General features: G+C 49.4%; 1 protein-coding gene across 1 annotated transcript in view; it reads left to right on the forward strand.

Annotated features, from left to right (window-relative positions):
- Positions 1-17098, forward strand: part of sv2a (synaptic vesicle glycoprotein 2A) — a 64372-nt gene that overhangs the window by 46904 nt on the left and 370 nt on the right. The window contains exons 6-11 of the mRNA XM_078205502.1: positions 1752-1862; positions 2003-2091; positions 5737-5901; positions 8535-8668; positions 14447-14650; positions 15741-15900. Coding sequence (XP_078061628.1) covers positions 1752-1862; positions 2003-2091; positions 5737-5901; positions 8535-8668; positions 14447-14650; positions 15741-15900 — 863 coding nt within the window. The remainder of the gene's footprint in view (positions 1-1751; positions 1863-2002; positions 2092-5736; positions 5902-8534; positions 8669-14446; positions 14651-15740; positions 15901-17098) is intronic.

Consider the following 17098-nt stretch of genomic DNA (forward strand, 5'->3'; position numbering starts at 1 on the left):
ACAGGGATCAGGAGCAGGAACCCTGGCTGATTTCCCCTTTCTCTCTAACCCAGGGATCACTGGACAGTGATCAGGAGCAGGAACCCTGGCTGATTTCCCCTCTCTCTCTCTAAACCAGGAATCACTGGACAGTGATCAGGAGCAGGAACCCTGGCTGATTTCCTCTCTCTCTCTCTAACCCACTGATCACTGGACAGTGACCAGGAGCAGGAACCCTGGCTGATTTCCCCTCTCTCTCTAGCCCAGGGACACTGGACAGTGCATCCTGCGGCACACACTCCAGCAACAATGCGCTGCTGGTGGAAGGAGTGTCCAAGGCAGTGGTTATGTTGCTGATCAAGGAGGTTGCTTAGCCCAAGATGGTGGCACAGTGGTTAACACAGCTGCCTCACAGCGCCAGGGACCCGGGTTCGATTCCCGGATTGGGTCACTGGCTGTGTGGAGTTTGCACATTCTCCCCGTGTCTGCGTGGGTTTCCTCCGTGTGCTCCGGTTTCCTCCCACACTCCAAAGACGTTGCGGGTTAGGTGGATTGGCTATGCTAAATTGCCCCTTAGTGTCAGGGGGCTAGCTAGGGTACATGCATGGGGTTATGGGGACAGGGCTTGAGTGAGATTGTGGTTGGTGCTGACTCGATGGGCCGAATGGCCTCCTTCTGCACTGTAGGAATTCTATGATTCTATGGTATCAAGCTTCTTGACTGTTCTGCCAGCTACACTTTACCCAGGAAGTATTACACTCACTCCTGATTAAAGGTGAGGGCGGCTCAACAAACAGTTTGAAAGTGAGTTGCGGATTGCTATTTGATCTGTGGGTTTTACTCATTTCTAGTCGTACTTCTTTCAATAAATTGAGTTTGATCATTTTCCTCAAGCTTCACAATGTTTCCATATACTCTGAACAATGGAGAATGTACCATGGTTAGTTATATTATTCTGCGTGCCAACAGTGCAGGATTTATCCAGCTGTGGTGTTTGGGGAACTATGGTGTTCCCCATGCTGTACCTGACCATGTTGCAGCTTTATAGAACCTTAGTTAGGCCGCACTTGGAATATAGTGTTCAATTCTGGTCGCCACACTACCAGAAGGATGTGGAGGCTTTGGAGAGGGTACAGAAAAGATTTACCAGGATGTTGCCTGGTATGGAGGGCATTAGCTATGAGGAGAGGTTGGAGAAACTTGGTTTGTTCTCACTGGAACGACAGAGGTTGAGGGGCGACCCGATAGAAGTCTACAAGATTTATGAGGGGCATGGACAGAGTGGATAATCAGAAGCTTTTTCCCAGGGTGGAAGAGTCAATTACTAGGGGGCAGAGGTTTAAGGTGCGAGGGGCAAGGTTTAAGGGAGATGTACAAGGCAGATTTTTTACAGAGAGGGTGGTGGGTGCCTGGAACTCGCTGCCAGGGGAGGTAGTGGAAGCGGATACGATAGTGACTTTTAAGGGGCGTCTTGACAAATACATGAATAGGATGGGAATAGAGGAATATGATCCCCGGAAGGGTAGGGGGTTTTAGTTCAGTCGGGCAGCATGGTCGGTGCAGGCTTGGAGGGCCGAAGGGCCTGTTCCTGTGCTGTAATTTTCTTTGTTCTATTGATCTGCTCTCCTGCATCTTCTCCACATTCAGTGCATTGGGACAACGGGTTAGACTCTGCAGGCTGTGCTGCAAGGGTTACGAGATGAGGTAGAGGTAATGGTGAGGTAAGGATTCAACGAGCTGTATCTAGAGGCTGATTGTTTGTCTTTCCACAGGTCACTCACATTAAAACGCCCAAACAGTTGGATGAGCTGATCGAGATCCAGTCGGATACAGGCACCTGGTATCGACGTTGGCTAGTCCGCTTCACCAATCTCTTTCAGCAGGTACGGATCCCGGAGAGAGCCATTAAACATCATATGGAGAACTTTTTCTCCGATGGGTAGTGTAACATAAAGGAGCAGCACGGACACAGACCCGGTGAGGGACTGAGTGTAATACATTCATCTCGCTTCTCTTGTTGCAGGTTCGGAATAACTTCCTGCAGTGTTTCTCCATCCAGTACCGTCGCACAACCTTGCTTATGATGGCAGTCTGGTTCACTATGGCCTTCAGGTATGTTTGTGATGCAGTGCTGAGTAACTCGTTCATTAAGTGAGAGTCAGTGGATGTTAGAGATTGTCGCTGACTCACTCTCCCCAAACACGCCACGGTTACCCTGACCATCACACAAAATCAGAACTGTTACAGTGTACGAGGCCATTTGACCCATCATGTCTGTACTAGCTCTTCAATAAATAAGCAATCCATGCGCCATTCTCCTATTGGTGGGACAGTGTGGAGGGAGCTTTACTCTGTATCTAACCCCATGCTGTCCCTGTCCTGGGAGTGTTTGATGGGGACAGTGCAGAGAGAGCTTTACTCTGTATCTAACCCCGTGCTGTACCTCTCCTGGGAGTGTTTGATGGGACAGTATGAAGGGGGCTTTACTCTGTATCTAACCCCATGCTGTACCTGTCCTGGGAGTGTTTGATGGGGGACACTGTAGTGGGAGCTTTACTCTGTATCTAACCCCGTGCTGTACCTGTCCTGGGAGTGTTTGATGGGGACAGTGTAGAGAGAGCTTTACTCTGTATCTAACCCCGTGCTGTACCTGTCCTGGGAGTGTTTGATGGGGACAGTGTAGAGAGAGCTTTACTCTGTATCTAACCCCGTGCTGTACCTGTCCTGGGAGTGTTTGATGGGACAGTGTAGAGGGAGCTTTACTCTGTATCTAACCCCGTGCTGTACCTGTCCTGGGAGTGTTTGAGGGGGACAGTGTAGAGGGACCTTTACTCTGTATCTAACCCCGTGCTGTAGCTGTCCTGGGAGTGCTTGATGGGGGACAGTGTAGAGGGGGCCTTACACTGTATCTAACCCCGTGCTGTACCTGTCCTGGGAGTGTTTGATGGGGACAGTGTAGAGGGAGTTTTACTCTGTATCTAACCCCGTGCTGTACCTGTCCTGGGAGTGTTTGATGGGGACAGTGTAGAGGGAGCTTTACTCTGTATCTAACCCCGTGCTGTACCTGTCCTGGGAGTGTTTGATGGGGGACAGTGTAGAGGGGGCCTTACTCTGTATCTAACCCCGTGCTGTACCTGTCCTGGGAGTGTTTGATGGGGGGACAGTGTAGAGGGAGCTTTACTCTGTATCTAATCCTGTGCTGTACCTGTCCTGGGAGTGTTTGATGGGGGACAGTGTAGAGGGACCTTTACTCTGTATCTAACCCCATGCTGTACCTGTCCCGGGAGTGTTTGATGGGACAGTATGAAGGGGGCTTTACTCTGTATCTAACCCCGTGCTGTACCTGTCCTGGGAGTGTTTGATGGGGGACTGTGTAGAGGGAGCTTTACTCTGTATCTAACCCCATGCTGTACCTGTCCTGGGAGTGTTTGATGTGGACAGTGTAGAGGGAGCTTTACTCTGTATCTAACCCCGTGCAGTACCTGTCCTGGGAGTGTTTGATGGGGACAGTGTAGAGGGAGCTTTACTCTGCATCTAACTCCGTGCTGTACCTGTCCTGGGAGTGTTTGATGGGGACAGTGTAGAGGGAGCTTTACTCTGTATCTAATCCCGTGCTGTACCTGTCCTGGGAGTGTTTGATGGGGGATAGTGTAGAGGGAGCTTTACTCTGTATTTAACCCCGTGCTGTACCTGTCCTGGGAGTGTTTGATGGGACAGTGTAGAGGGAGCTTTACTCTGTATCTAACCCCGTGCTGTACCTGTCCTGGGAGTGTTTGATGGGACAGTATGAAGGGGGCTTTACTCTGTATCTAACCCCGTGCTGTACCTGTCCTGGGAGTGTTTGATGGGGACAGTGTAGAGGGAGCTTTACTCTGTATCTAACGCCGTGCTGTACCTGTCCTGGGAGTGTTTGATGGGGGACAGTGTAGAGGAAGCTTTACTCTGTATCTAACCCCGTGCTGTACCTGTCCTGGGAGTGTTTGATGGGGGGACAGTGGAGAGGGAGCTTTACTCTGTATCTAATCCCGTGCTGTACCTGTCCTGGGAGTGTTTGATGGGGGACAGTGCAGAGGGAGCTTTACTCTGTATCTAACCCCGCGCTGTACCTGTCCTGGGAGTGTTTGATGGGGACAGTGTAGAGAGAGCTCTACTCTGTATCTAACCCTATGCTGTACCTGTCCTGGGAGTGTTTGATGGGGGACAGTGCAGAGGGAGCTTTACTCTGTATCTAACCCCGTGCTGTACCTGTCCTGGGAGTGTTTGATGGGACAGTATGAAGGGGGCTTTACTCTGTATCTAACCCCGTGCTGTACCTGTCCTGGGAGTGTTTGATGGGGGGACAGTGGAGAGGGAGCTTTACTCTGTATCTAACCTCGTGCTGTACCTGTCCTGGGAGTGTTTGATGGGGGGACAGTGGAGAGGGAGCTTTACTCTGTATCTAACCCCGTGCTGTACCTGTCCTGGGAGTGTTTGATGGGGGGACAGTGTAGAGGGAGCTTGACTCTGTATCTAATCCTGTGCTGTACCTGTCCTGGGAGTGTTTGATGGGACAGTATGAAGGGGGCTTTACTCTGTATCTAACCCCGTGCTGTACCTGTCCTGGGAGTGTTTGATGGGGGACTGTGTAGAGGGAGCTTTACTCTGTATCTAACCCCATGCTGTACCTGTCCTGGGAGTGTTTGATGTGGACAGTGTAGAGGGAGCTTTACTCTGTATCTAACCCCGTGCAGTACCTGTCCTGGGAGTGTTTGATGGGGACAGTGTAGAGGGAGCTTTACTCTGCATCTAACTCCGTGCTGTACCTGTCCTGGGAGTGTTTGATGGGGACAGTGTAGAGGGAGCTTTACTCTGTATCTAATCCTGTGCTGTACCTGTCCTGGGAGTGTTTGATGGGGGATAGTGTAGAGGGAGCTTTACTCTGTATTTAACCCCGTGCTGTACCTGTCCTGGGAGTGTTTGATGGGACAGTGTAGAGGGAGCTTTACTCTGTATCTAACCCCGTGCTGTACCTGTCCTGGGAGTGTTTGATGGGACAGTATGAAGGGGGCTTTACTCTGTATCTAACCCCGTGCTGTACCTGTCCTGGGAGTGTTTGATGGGGACAGTGTAGAGGGAGCTTTACTCTGTATCTAACCCCGTGCTGTACCTGTCCTGGGAGTGTTTGATGGGGGACAGTGTAGAGGAAGCTTTACTCTGTATCTAACCCCGTGCTGTACCTGTCCTGGGAGTGTTTGATGGGGGACAGTGTAGAGGGACCTTTACTCTGTATCTAACCCCATGCTGTACCTGTCCTGGGAGTGTTTGATGGGACAGTATGAAGGGGTTTACTCTGTATCTAACCCTGTGCTGTACCTGTCCTGGGAGTGTTTGATGGGGGACAGTGTAGTGGGAGCTTTAGTCTGTATCTAACCCCGTGCTGTACCTGCCCTGGGAGTGTTTGAGGGGGACAGTGTAGAGAGAGCTTTACTCTGTATCTAACCCCGTGCTGTACCTGTCCTGGGAGTGTTTGATGGGGAGAGTGTAGAGGGAGCTTTACTCTGTATCTAACCTCGTGCTGTACCTGTCCTGGGAGTGTTTGATGGGGACAGTGTAGAGGGAGCTTTACTCTGTATCTAACCCCGTGCTGTACCTGACCTGGGAGTGTTTGATGGGACAGTATGGAGAGGGCTTTACTCTGTATCTAACCTGATGTTTCTGTTATGAAGCCTGAGCGTGACTACCGCCACATCCTGCTGATGTAAGCTCTGTATTCCTCAGTTACTACGGGCTGACTGTTTGGTTCCCGGATATGATCAAACATTTGCAGATGATGGAGTACTCCTCGCGCACTAAAGTCTTCTACAAGGAAAAGGTTGAACATTTCACCTTTAACTTCACACTAGAAAATCAAATTCACAAGAATGGTGATTACTATAATGACAAGTAAGTATCCAGGGAAGTACCTAAAAAGAATGGGATTCTTCAGAGTGATGTTACTGGGTCACTGAGGATACATGGCCTGCGCTTTAGCTGTTAGCTCTCAGACAGTTCCACCTTGAAGGGGTAGGGGTGAATTGACATTACTCCCCTGCTGTATCCTGGACTCAGATCCCTCTCAGAACGAGCAGAAACCTGGTTGATTTCTTGTTCTCTGGGACCAGGTGTCTACTTGTAGTTGAGGTTAGGGGTTAAGCTGTTTGCCACTCAGGGTGGCGTTTAGCAAGGAATGAGCTGAAAAAGGGGCTTAGGAGAGCTAGGAGGGGACATGAGAAGTCCTTGGCGGGTCGGATCAAGGAAAACCCCAAGGCTTTTTACTCTTATGTGAGGAATAAAAGAATGACCAGGGTGAGGTTAGGGCCGGTCAAGGACAGTAGTGGGAACTTGTGTATGGAGTCAGTAGAGATAGGCGAGGTGATGAATGAATACTTTTCTTCAGTGTTCACCAAGGAGAGGGGCCATGTTTTTGAGGAAGAGAAGGTGTTACAGGCTAATAGGCTGGAGGAAATAGATGTTCGGAGGGAGGATGTCCTGGCAGTTTTGAATAAACTGATGGTCGATAAGTCCCCTGGGCCTGATGAAATATATCCTAGGATTCTTTGGGAGGCAAGGGATGAAATTGCAGAGCCTTTGGCTTTGATCTTTGCGTCCTCGCTGTCCACGGGGGTTGTGCCAGAGGACTGGAGAATGGCGAATGTTGTTCCTCTGTTTAAGAAAGGGAATAGAAATGACCCTGGTAATTATAGACCGGTTAGTCTTACTTCGGTGGTTGGTAAATTGATGGAAAAGGTCCTTAGGGATGGGATTTACGACCATTTAGAAAGATGCGGATTAATCCGGGATAGTCAGCACGGATTTGTGAAGGGCAAGTTGTGCCTCACAAATTTGATAGAATTTTTTGAGGAGGTAACGAAGTGTGTTGATGAAGGTAGGGCAGTTGATGTGATATACATGGATTTTAGTAAGGCGTTTGATAAGGTCCCCCATGGTCGGCTTATGATGAAAGTGAGGAGGTGTGGGATAGAGGGAAAGTTGGCCGATTGGATAGGTAACTGGCTGTCTGATCAAAGACAGAGGGTGGTGGTCGATGGAAAATTTTCGGATTGGAGGCAGGTTGCTAGCGGAGTGCCGCAGGGATCAGTGCTTGGTCCTCTGCTCTTTGTGATTTTTATTAATGACTTAGAGGAGGGGGCTGAAGGGTGGATCAGTAAATTTGCTGATGACACCAAGATTGGTGGAGTAGTGGATGAGGTGGAGGGCTGTTGTAGGCTGCAAAGAGACATAGATAGGATGCAAAGCTGGGCTGAAAAATGGCAAATGGAGTTTAACCCTGATAAATGTGAGGTGATTCATTTTGGTAGGACTAATTTAAATGTGGATTACAGGGTCAAAGGTAGGGTTCTGAAGACTGTGGAGGAACAGAGAGATCTTGGGGTCCATATCCACAGATCTCTAAAGGTTGCCACTCAAGTGGATAGAGCTGTGAAGAAGGCCTATAGTGTGTTAGCTTTTATTAACAGGGGGTTGGAGTTTAAGAGCCGTGGGGTTATGCTGCAACTGTACAGGACCTTGGTGAGACCACATTTGGAATATTGTGTGCAGTTCTGGTCACCTCACTATAAGAAGGATGTGGAAGCGCTGGAAAGAGTGCAGAGGAGATTTACCAGGATGCTGCCTGGTTTGGAGGGTAGGTCTTATGAGGAAAGGTTGAGGGAGCTAGGGCTGTTCTCTCTGGAGCGGAGGAGGCTGAGGGGAGACTTAATAGAGGTTTATAAAATGATGAAGGGGATAGATAGAGTGAACGTTCAAAGACTATTTCCTCGGGTGGATGGAGCTATTACAAGGGGGCATAACTATAGAGTTCGTGGTGGGAGATATAGGAAGGATATCAGAGGTAGGTTCTTTACGCAGAGAGTGGTTGGGGTGTGGAATGGACTGCCTGCAGTGATAGTGGAGTCAGACACTTTAGGAACATTTAAGCGGTTATTGGATAGGCACACGGAGCACACCAGGATGATAGGGAGTGGGATAGCTTGATCTTGGTTTCAGATAAAGCTCGGCACAACATCGTGGGCCGAAGGGCCTGTTCTGTGCTGTACTGTTCTATGTTCTATGTATAAACACCACTCATTTACACATTGCGGCCGTTACCTTGCTGTCTGCCCTTTGTTTGTTATCATAGAATTCCTACAGTGCAGGAGGAGGCCATTTGGCCCATAGATTCTGCACAGACTCTCCAAAAGAACATCTTGTCTAGGCCCCGCCTTATCCCCATAACCCCACATATTTACCATGGTGAATCCACCTAAACTATACAACTTTGGACACCGAGGGGCAAGTTATCATGGCCAGTCCACCGAACCTGCACAACTTTGTACTGTGGGAAGAAACCCATGCAGACACGGGGAGAATGTGCAAACTGCACACAGACATCTGAGGACGGAATCGAACCCGGGTCCCGGGAGCTGAGGCAGTCGTGCTAACCACTGTGTCACCGTGCCGCTTGTTGTAGCGATTTATAGTGTGGTGCCTTTACGGGGCAGCAATGTTAAGATCCAATCTTCTTTTGTTCTGGGCAGGTTTATTGGGATGAAGCTGAAATCGGTGATATTTGAGGATTCTCTTTTTGAAGAATGTTATTTTGAAGACATTACCTCCAGTAACAGTTTCTTTAAGAACTGCACCTTTATCTCAACACTCTTCTACAATACAGGTTCATTCGCTTGGTTTCCCACTTCCTGTCTTAGTCTCCTGCTCTTTAACCCTCACCTTCACTGTCTTGCTGGATGCTGGGAGAATGTGGGTGAAAGGATCTGATATCGTGTGGCCTTTAGCTGCAGAATGTGTTTAGTCAGTGGATCTGTGGCTGAATGAGGGAGTGTGTGTGTGTGTGTCAGTGAATCTGTGTTGAATGAGGGAGTGTGTGTGTGTCTGAGTGTGTGTGTGTCAGTGAATCTGTGTTGAATGAGGGAGTGCGTGTGTGTGTGTCAGTGAATCTGTGTTGAATGAGGGAGTGTGTGTGTGTCTGAGTGTGTGTGTGTCAGTGAATCTGTGTTGAATGAGGGAGTGTGTGTGTGTGTCAGTGAATCTGTGTTGAATGAGGGAGTGCGTGTGTGTGTCAGTGAATCTGTGTTGAATGAGGGAGTGCGTGTGTGTGTCAGTGAATCTGTGTTGAATGAGGGAGTGTGTGTGTGTCTGAGTGTGTGTGTGTCAGTGAATCTGTGTTGAATGAGGGAGTGTGTGTGTGTCTGAGTGTGTGTGTGTCAGTGAATCTGTGTTGAATGAGGGAGTGTGTGTGTGTCTGAGTGTGTGTGTGTCAGTGAATCTGTGTTGAATGAGGGAGTGCGTGTGTGTGTGTCAGTGAATCTGTGTTGAATGAGGGAGTGTGTGTGTGTCTGAGTGTGTGTGTGTCAGTGAATCTGTGTTGAATGAGGGAGTGCGTGTGTGTGTCAGTGAATCTGTGTTGAATGAGAGAGTGTGCGTGTGTGTGTCAGTGAATCTGTGTTGAATGAGGGAGTGTGCGTGTGTCTGAGTGTGTGTGTGTCAGTGAATCTGTGTTGAATGAGGGAGTGTGTGTGTGTCTGAGTGTGTGTGTGTCAGTGAATCTGTGTTGAATGAGGGAGTGCGTGTGTGTGTGTCAGTGAATCTGTGTTGAATGAGAGAGTGCGTGTGTGTGTGTCAGTGAATCTGTGTTGAATGAGAGAGTGCGTGTGTGTGTGTCAGTGAATCTGTGTTGAATGAGGGAGTGTGTGTGTGTCTGAGTGTGTGTGTGTCAGTGAATCTGTGTTGAATGAGAGAGTGCGTGTGTGTGTGTCAGTGAATCTGTGTTGAATGAGGGAGTGTGTGTGTGTCTGAGTGTGTGTGTGTCAGTGAATCTGTGTTGAATGAGGGAGTGCGTGTGTGTGTGTCAGTGAATCTGTGTTGAATGAGAGAGTGTGCGTGTGTGTGTCAGTGAATCTGTGTTGAATGAGGGAGTGTGCGTGTGTGTGTGTCAGTGAATCTGTGTTGAATGAGGGAGTGCGTGTGTGTGTGTCAGTGAATCTGTGTTGAATGAGGGAGTGTGTGTGTGTCTGAGTGTGTGTGTGTCAGTGAATCTGTGTTGAATGAGGGAGTGCGTGTGTGTGTGTCAGTGAATCTGTGTTGAATGAGAGAGTGTGCGTGTGTGTGTGTCAGTGAATCTGTGTTGAATGAGAGAGTGTGCGTGTGTGTGTGTCAGTGAATCTGTGTTGAATGAGAGAGTGTGCGTGTGTGTGTCAGTGAATCTGTGTTGAATGAGGGAGTGTGTGTGTGTGTGTCAGTGAATCTGTGTTGAATGAGGGAGTGTGTGTGTGTCTGAGTGTGTGTGTGTCAGTGAATCTGTGTTGAATGAGGGAGTGTGTGTGTGTCTGAGTGTGTGTGTGTCAGTGAATCTGTGTTGAATGAGGGAGTGCGTGTGTGTGTGTCAGTGAATCTGTGTTGAATGAGAGAGTGTGCGTGTGTGTGTCAGTGAATCTGTGTTGAATGAGGGAGTGTGCGTGTGTGTGTGTCAGTGAATCTGTGTTGAATGAGGGAGTGCGTGTGTGTGTGTCAGTGAATCTGTGTTGAATGAGGGAGTGTGTGTGTGTCTGAGTGTGTGTGTGTCAGTGAATCTGTGTTGAATGAGGGAGTGCGTGTGTGTGTGTCAGTGAATCTGTGTTGAATGAGAGAGTGTGCGTGTGTGTGTGTCAGTGAATCTGTGTTGAATGAGAGAGTGTGCGTGTGTGTGTGTCAGTGAATCTGTGTTGAATGAGAGAGTGTGCGTGTGTGTGTCAGTGAATCTGTGTTGAATGAGGGAGTGTGTGTGTGTGTGTCAGTGAATCTGTGTTGAATGAGGGAGTGTGTGTGTGTCTGAGTGTGTGTGTGTCAGTGAATCTGTGTTGAATGAGGGAGTGTGTGTGTGTCTGAGTGTGTGTGTGTCAGTGAATCTGTGTTGAATGAGGGAGTGCGTGTGTGTGTGTCAGTGAATCTGTGTTGAATGAGAGAGTGTGTGTGTGTCAGTGAATCTGTGTTGAATGAGGGAGTGTGCGTGTGTGTGTGTCAGTGAATCTGTGGTTGAGGGTGTGTGTGTGTGTCAGTGAATCTGTGGTTGAGGGTGTGTGTGTGTGTCAGTGAATCTGTGGTTGAGGGTGTGTGTGTGTCAGTAAATCTGTGCTGAATGAGGGAGTGCGTGTGTGTGTGTCAGTGAATCTGTGGTTGAGGGTGTGTGTGTGTGTGTGTGTGTCAGTGAATCTGTGGTTGAGGGTGTGTGTGTGTGTCAGTGAATCTGTGGTTGAAGGTGTGTGTGTGTGTCAGTGAATCTGTGGTTGAGGGTGTGTGTGTGTGTCAGTAAATCTGTGGTTGAGGGTGTGTGTGTGTGTGTGTCAGTGAATCTGTGGTTGAGAGTGTGTGTGTGTGTCAGTGAATCTGTGGTTGAGGGTGTGTGTGTGTGTCAGTGAATCTGTGGTTGAGGGCGTGTGTGTGTGTCAGTGAATCTGTGGTTGAGGGTGTGTGTGTGTGTCAGTGAATCTGTGGTTGAGGGTGTGTGTGTGTGTCAGTGAATCTGTGGTTGAGGGTGTGTGTGTGTGTCAGTGAATCTGTGGTTGAGGGTGTGTGTGTGTCAGTAAATCTGTGCTGAATGAGGGAGTGCGTGTGTGTGTGTCAGTGAATCTGTGGTTGAGGGTGTGTGTGTGTGTGTGTGTGTCAGTGAATCTGTGGTTGAGGGTGTGTGTGTGTGTCAGTGAATCTGTGGTTGAAGGTGTGTGTGTGTGTCAGTGAATCTGTGGTTGAGTGTGTGTGTGTGTCAGTAAATCTGTGGTTGAGGGTGTGTGTGTGTGTGTGTGTGTCAGTGAATCTGTGGTTGAGGGCGTGTGTGTGTGTCAGTGAATCTGTGGTTGAAGGTGTGTGTGTGTGTCAGTGAATCTGTGGTTGAGGGTGTGTGTGTGTCAGTGAATCTGTGGTTGAGGGTGTGTGTGTGTGTCAGTGAATCTGTGGTTGAGTGTGTGTGTGTGTGTCAGTGAATCTGTGGTTGAGGGTGTGTGTGTGTGTGTGTCAGTGAATCTGTGGTTGAGGGTGTGTGTGTGTGTGTGTCGGTGAATCTGTGGTTGAGGGTGTGTGTGTGTGTCAGTGAATCTGTGGTTGAGGGTGTGTGTGTGTGTCAGTGAATCTGTGGGGTTGAGGGTGTGTGTGTGTGTCAGTGAATCTGTGGTTGAGGGTGTGTGTGTGTGTCAGTGAATCTGTGGTTTAGGGTGTGTGTGTGTGTGTGTGTCAGTGAATCTGTGGTTGAGGGTGTGTGTGTGTCAGTGAATCTGTGGGGTTGAGGGTGTGTGTGTGTCGGTGAATCTGTGGTTGAGGGTGTGTGTGTGTGTCAGTGAATCTGTGGTTGAGGGTGTGTGTGTGTGTGTCAGTGAATCTGTGGTTGAGGGTGTGTGTGTGTCGGTGAATCTGTGGTTGAGGGTGTGTGTGTGTGTCAGTGAATCTGTGGTTGAGGGTGTGTGTGTGTGTCAGTGAATCTGTGGTTGAGTGTGTGTGTGTGTGTCAGTGAATCTGTGGTTGAGGGTGTGTGTGTGTGTCAGTGAATCTGTGGTTGAGGGTGTGTGTGTGTGTGTCAGTGAATCTGTGGTTGAGGGTGTGTGTGTGTGTCAGTGAATCTGTGGTTGAGGGTGTGTGTGTGTGTCAGTGAATCTGTGGTTGAGGGTGTGTGTGTGTGTCAGTGAATCTGTGGTTGAGGGTGTGTGTGTGTGTCAGTGAATCTGTGGTTGAGGGTGTGTGTGTGTGTCAGTGAATCTGTGGTTGAGGGTGTGTGTGTGTGTAAGTGAATCTGTGGTTGAGGGTGTGTGTGTGTGTCAGTGAATCTGTGGTTGAGGGTGTGTGTGTGTGTGTGTCGGTGAATCTGTGGTTGAGGGTGTGTGTGTGTGTCAGTGAATCTGTGGTTGAGGGTGTGTGTGTGTGTCAGTGAATCTGTGGTTGAGGGTGTGTGTGTGTGTCAGTGAATCTGTGGTTGAGGGTGTGTGTGTGTGTCAGTGAATCTGTGGTTGAGGGTGTGTGTGTGTGTGTCGGTGAATCTGTGGTTGAGGGTGTGTGTGTGTGTGTGTCAGTGAATCTGTGGTTGAGGGTGTGTGTGTGTGTGTGTCGGTGAATCTGTGGTTGAGGGTGTGTGTGTGTGTGTGTGTCAGTGAATCTGTGGTTGAGGGTGTGTGTGTGTGTCGGTGAATCTGTGGTTGAGGGTGTGTGTGTGTCGGTGAATCTGTGGTTGAGTGTGTGTGTGTGTCGGTGAATCTGTGGTTGAGGGTGTGTGTGTGTGTCAGTGAATCTGTGGTTGAGGGTGTGTGTGTGTGTCAGTGAATCTGTGGTTGAGGGTGTGTGTGTGTCAGTGAATCTGTGGTTGAGGGTGTGTGTGTGTGTGTCGGTGAATCTGTGGTTGAGGGTGTGTGTGTGTGTCAGTGAATCTGTGGTTGAGGGTGTGTGTGTCTGTGTGTCGGTGAATCTGTGGTTGAGGGTGTGTGTGTGTGTGTGTCGGTGAATCTGTGGTTGAGGGTGTGTGTGTGTGTGTGTGTCTGAATCTGTGGTTGAGGGTGTGTGTGTGTGTGTGTCTGAATCTGTGGTTGAGGGTGTGTGTGTGTGTGTGTGTGTCTGAATCTGTGGTTGAGGGTGTGTGTGTGTGTGTGTGTCAGTGAATCTGTGGTTGAGTGTGTGTGTGTGTCAGTGAATCTGTGGTTGAGTGTGTGTGTGTGTCGGTGAATCTGTGGTTGAGGGTGTGTGTGTGTGTCAGTGAATCTGTGGTTGAGGGTGTGTGTGTGTCAGTGAATCTGTGGGGTTGAGGGTGTGTGTGTGTGTGTGTGTGTGTCGGTGAATCTGTGGTTGAGGGTGTGTGTGTGTGTGTGTCTGAATCTGTGGTTGAGGGTGTGTGTGTGTGTGTGTGTGTCTGAATCTGTGGTTGAGGGTGTGTGTGTGTGTGTGTGTCAGTGAATCTGTGGTTGAGTGTGTGTGTGTGTCAGTGAATCTGTGGTTGAGTGTGTGTGTGTGTCGGTGAATCTGTGGTTGAGGGTGTGTGTGTGTGTCAGTGAATCTGTGGTTGAGGGTGTGTGTGTGTCAGTGAATCTGTGGGGTTGAGGGTGTGTGTGTGTGTGTGTGTGTGTCGGTGAATCTGTGGTTGAGGGTGTGTGTGTGTGTGTGTCGGTGAATCTGTGGTTGAGGGTGTGTGTGTGTGTGTCAGTGAATCTGTGGTTGAGGGTGTGTGTGTGTGTGTCAGTGAATCTGTGGGGTTGAGGGTGTGTGTGTGTCAGTGAATCTGTGGGGTTGAGGGTGTGTGTGTGTGTCAGTGAATCTGTGGGGTTGAGGGTGTGTGTGTCAGTGAATCTGTGGGGTTGAGGGTGTGTGTGTGTGTGTGTCTGTGGGAGGGGGGTAACAGGGAAGAGAAGGTTTTGGGGGTTTACAGCTGCACAGGCAGCATGATGTCTGGTCACTGCGGTGATGAATTGTGTCACTGTGTGTGCAGATTTCTTTGACTACAAGCTGATGGGCTGCCGTCTGGTAAACAGCACCTTCCTGCACAGTAAAGAGGGCTGTCAGCTTGACTTCAGTGATGATAACAATGCCTACATGATCTACTTCGTTAGCTTCTTGGGATCCCTGGCTGTGCTGCCCGGAAACATTGTGTCTGCCCTCCTTCTGGACAAGATTGGTCGACTGAGGATGCTGGGTGAGTGTCTGGGGGAATCCAGGGATTGAGAGGCTTTGATTAGGAACGGACTTGGAAATTCCTCCCCGCATCTTACACAGAAATTAGGAGCAGCAGTCAGCAATTCAGCCCTTCGAGCGTGCCCCGCCATTTAATCAGACCATGGCTGATCTCTCCCTGGTCTCAAATCCACCTCCCCACCTGTTCCTCATATCCCTTTAACCTGTTTTTTTTATCAGAAATATATCCATCTCCTTCTTGAAACCATTCAATGATTCAGACTCCACTGGGCAACGGGTTCCACAAATTCACCCCTGTCTGCGGGTAGCTCCTCATCTCAGTTTTAAATCTACCGCCTCTCACCTTATACCTGTGCCCTCTAGATTGCCCCACAAGGGGAAACATTTGGTCTGCGTTTACTTATATCAATCCCTTTTAGTATTTTATATACCTCGATCAGATCCCCTCTCATCTTGCTGCTGGCATTGGACTAGACTGAACAAAGAACAAAGAAAATTACAGCACAGGAACAGGCCCTTCGGCCCTCCAAGCCTGCACCGACCATGCTGCCCGACTGAACTAAAACCCCCTACCCTTCCGGGGACCGTATCCCTCTATTCCCATCCTATTCATGTATTTGTCCAGACGCCCCTTAAAAGTCACTATCGTATCTGCTTCCACTACCTCTCCCGGCAGCGAGTTCCAGGCACCCACCACCCTCTGTGTAAAAAATCTGCTTCGTACATCTCCTTTAAACCTTGCCCCTCGCACCTTAAACCTGTGCCCCCTAGTAATTGACTCTTCCACCCTGGGAAAAAGCTTCTGACTATCCATTCTGTCCATGCCTCTCACAATCTTGTAGACTTCTATCAGGTCGCCCCTCAACCTCCGTCGTTCCAGTGAGAACAAACCAAGTTTCCCCAGCCTCTCCTCATAGCTAATGCCCTCCATACCAGGCAACATCCTGGTAGATCTTTTCGAAACCCTCTCCAAAGCCTCCACTGCTAGAGTTATACAATGTAATCTGGATTGAAGTGTAATGTAGAAGGCTGGATATTTTCCAGTGTATAACTGCCTTTCCCTCTCTCTCTCTCTTTCTCCCCCACACCAGCCGGCTCCAGCACGCTCTCCTGTATCAGCTGCTTCTTTGTGTCTTTCGGTAACAATGAGTCTGCGATGATTGCGCTGCTCTGTCTGTTTGGAGGAGTAAGCATCGCTTCATGGAATGCACTAGACGTCATTACAGTGGAACTATATCCATCCGATAAACGGTACGGGTGAGCTTATCTCAGGGGTTCTGTGCACCCGGCCACACTCGCTGAAGTTTTTCTGTTGGAATTGTGGGCTAAATTCCAGATTAAATTTTCAGTTTAAGTTTATTTTTTAGTGTCACAAGTGAGGCTTACATTAACACTGCAATGAAGTTACTGTGAGAATCCCCTAGTCGCCACACTCTGGCGCCTGGTCGGGTTACACTGAGGGAGAATTTAGCACGACCAATGCACCCTAACCAGCGCGTCTTTCAGACTGTGGGAGGAAACCCACGCAGACACGGGGAGAACGTGCAGACTCCGCACAGACAGAGACCCGAGCCGGGAATCGAACCCGGGTCTCTGGCGCTGTGAGGCAGCAATGTCAACCACTGTGCCACCGTGCTGCCTGTATTACTGGGGGCTGAGCATCCAAGAAGGGGAGCATTGGATCCCAGTCTTGCGCTACGCCATGGCTCTGGGGCTCCCAGTCAGTCGACGTGTCGGTTTTCCTGCCGGCTTTGATGCTCCCTGTGGCTCGTTAAGCCTTGGTTTCCCTCGGCTTCCAATGTTACTGCTCTCGGTTCCCAGCGCTACTGTGACCTCTCTCTCTGTTTCCCTGCTCTATCCGGTACTCCCTGTCTCTCTCTCTCTTTTCCTGCTCTATCCGGTACTCCCTGTCTCTCTCTCTCTTTTCCTGCTCTATCCAGTACTCCTTGTCTCTCTCTTTTCCTGCTCTATCCGGTACTCCCTGTCTCTCTCTCTCTGTTTTCCTGCTCTATCCGGTACTCCCTGTCTCTTTCTGTTTTCCTGCGCTATCCGGTACTCCCTGTCTCTCTCTATTTTCCTGCTCTATCCGGTACTCCCTGTCTCTCTCTCCCTCTCTCTGTGTTTTCCTGCGCTATCACTCCCTGTCTCTCCCTCTGTGTTTTCCTACTCTATCCGGTACTCCCTGTCTCTTTCTGTTTTCCTGTTCTATCCGGTACTCCCTGTCTCTCTCTCTGTTTTCCTGCTCTATCCACTACTCCCTGTCTCTCTCTCTCTCTCTCTCTGTTTTCCTGTCTGTCTCTCTCTCTCTCCCTGCTCTATCCGGTACTCCCTGTCTCTCTCTCTCTCTTTTCCTGCTCTCTCCGGTACTCCGTTTTCGTGCTCTATTTGGTACTCCCTGTCTCTCTCTTTTCCTGCTCTATCCAGTACTCCTTGTCTCTGTCCATTTTCC

This window comes from Mustelus asterias, unplaced genomic scaffold, assembly GCF_964213995.1.
Source record: "Mustelus asterias unplaced genomic scaffold, sMusAst1.hap1.1 HAP1_SCAFFOLD_780, whole genome shotgun sequence".
NCBI lineage: Eukaryota > Metazoa > Chordata > Chondrichthyes > Carcharhiniformes > Triakidae > Mustelus > Mustelus asterias.